Below are 885 nucleotides of genomic sequence, written 5' to 3'. Positions count from 1 at the left end.
GGAGCAGAATTATGCCAAGAACGACCATGAGGCTACGCTGAATTTCCAGAGCGCCCGGGATGACCTCAAAAACAAGGCACGGGTTGGGGGAGGAACCAGCAACGAACCTTTTAGGGCCTGTGAGCAGAACGCACGATGAGGTTTGGGAGGTGCTGGGTCACCCACGCCCGCATCTGTCCCCAGAGCCTGCAGGAGAAGCAGTACAGCCGCCTGCAGCTGGGCGGGAAGGTGGACGTGCTCTGGGAGCAGTTCCAGCGGGCCATGCAGAGCTACACGGAGGCCACCGAGCACCAGAAGATTGCTTTTGAGGCGCTGAAGCAGAAGGATGAGAAGAGCTCCAGGGAGATAGAGATGCAGGCGAAGAAGCTGCAAAAGCTGCAGGTTACGGCAGGGGGGCGGGGGGGGCGGGGGGGGGGGGGAGCGTCTGCCCCGAGGGGGCGTTTGTCCTCCGCGGGCCGCACCGCCGGGAGAGCGGGGAGAGGAAAGCGCATCCCCCGACGGCAGGTATTACTCATCCCAAAAGAGAGCCCGGCTACCGTTCGACTTAGAAGCATGACTAAAAGGCAAATACCCAAGGAATTCCACTTTCCCCCTTGGGGTCCCTCTTAAAAGGCACGGGCATGACAAAGGACCTGCTAGGTTAGGAAACAGAAGTCCCCTCTGCCTGTAAACCGACACCGAATTACAAAGTACGATTCCGCGGGCCGCCGGAGTAAATTACAAAACAGTTCGCCTCCTGTTTACTTTATCCGCAGGGAACTGCGAAACCCAGCCACGGTTTGCAAGGCTGTTTGTGTAACTTTCCTCTCCTCCTCTTGTTCGCGCCGCGCTGCGCGGCGCGGTGGGGCTCCACTCCAGCCTCTCCCCCCGCCGCCCCGGCAAAGG

At 60.2% G+C, this 885-nt stretch overlaps 1 protein-coding gene across 1 annotated transcript in view; it reads right to left on the bottom strand.

Moving 5' to 3' along the window:
* The window catches only part of DMRT2 (doublesex and mab-3 related transcription factor 2), a 4,729-nt gene extending 4,701 nt beyond the window's left edge, over window positions 1-28 (bottom strand). Inside the window, exon 1 of the mRNA XM_009641505.1 lies at window positions 23-28. Within this exon, the coding sequence (XP_009639800.1) occupies window positions 23-28 (6 nt within the window). The remainder of the gene's footprint in view (window positions 1-22) is intronic.
* Between the last annotated feature and the right edge of the window lie 857 nt (window positions 29-885).

This window comes from Egretta garzetta, unplaced genomic scaffold (assembly GCF_000687185.1).
Source record: "Egretta garzetta isolate BGI_Z169 unplaced genomic scaffold, ASM68718v1 scaffold596, whole genome shotgun sequence".
In the NCBI taxonomy this organism is placed as follows: Eukaryota; Metazoa; Chordata; class Aves; order Pelecaniformes; family Ardeidae; genus Egretta; species Egretta garzetta.
Note: the sequence above shows the minus strand (reverse complement) of the source record. Positions and strands in the feature narration are given on the sequence as shown.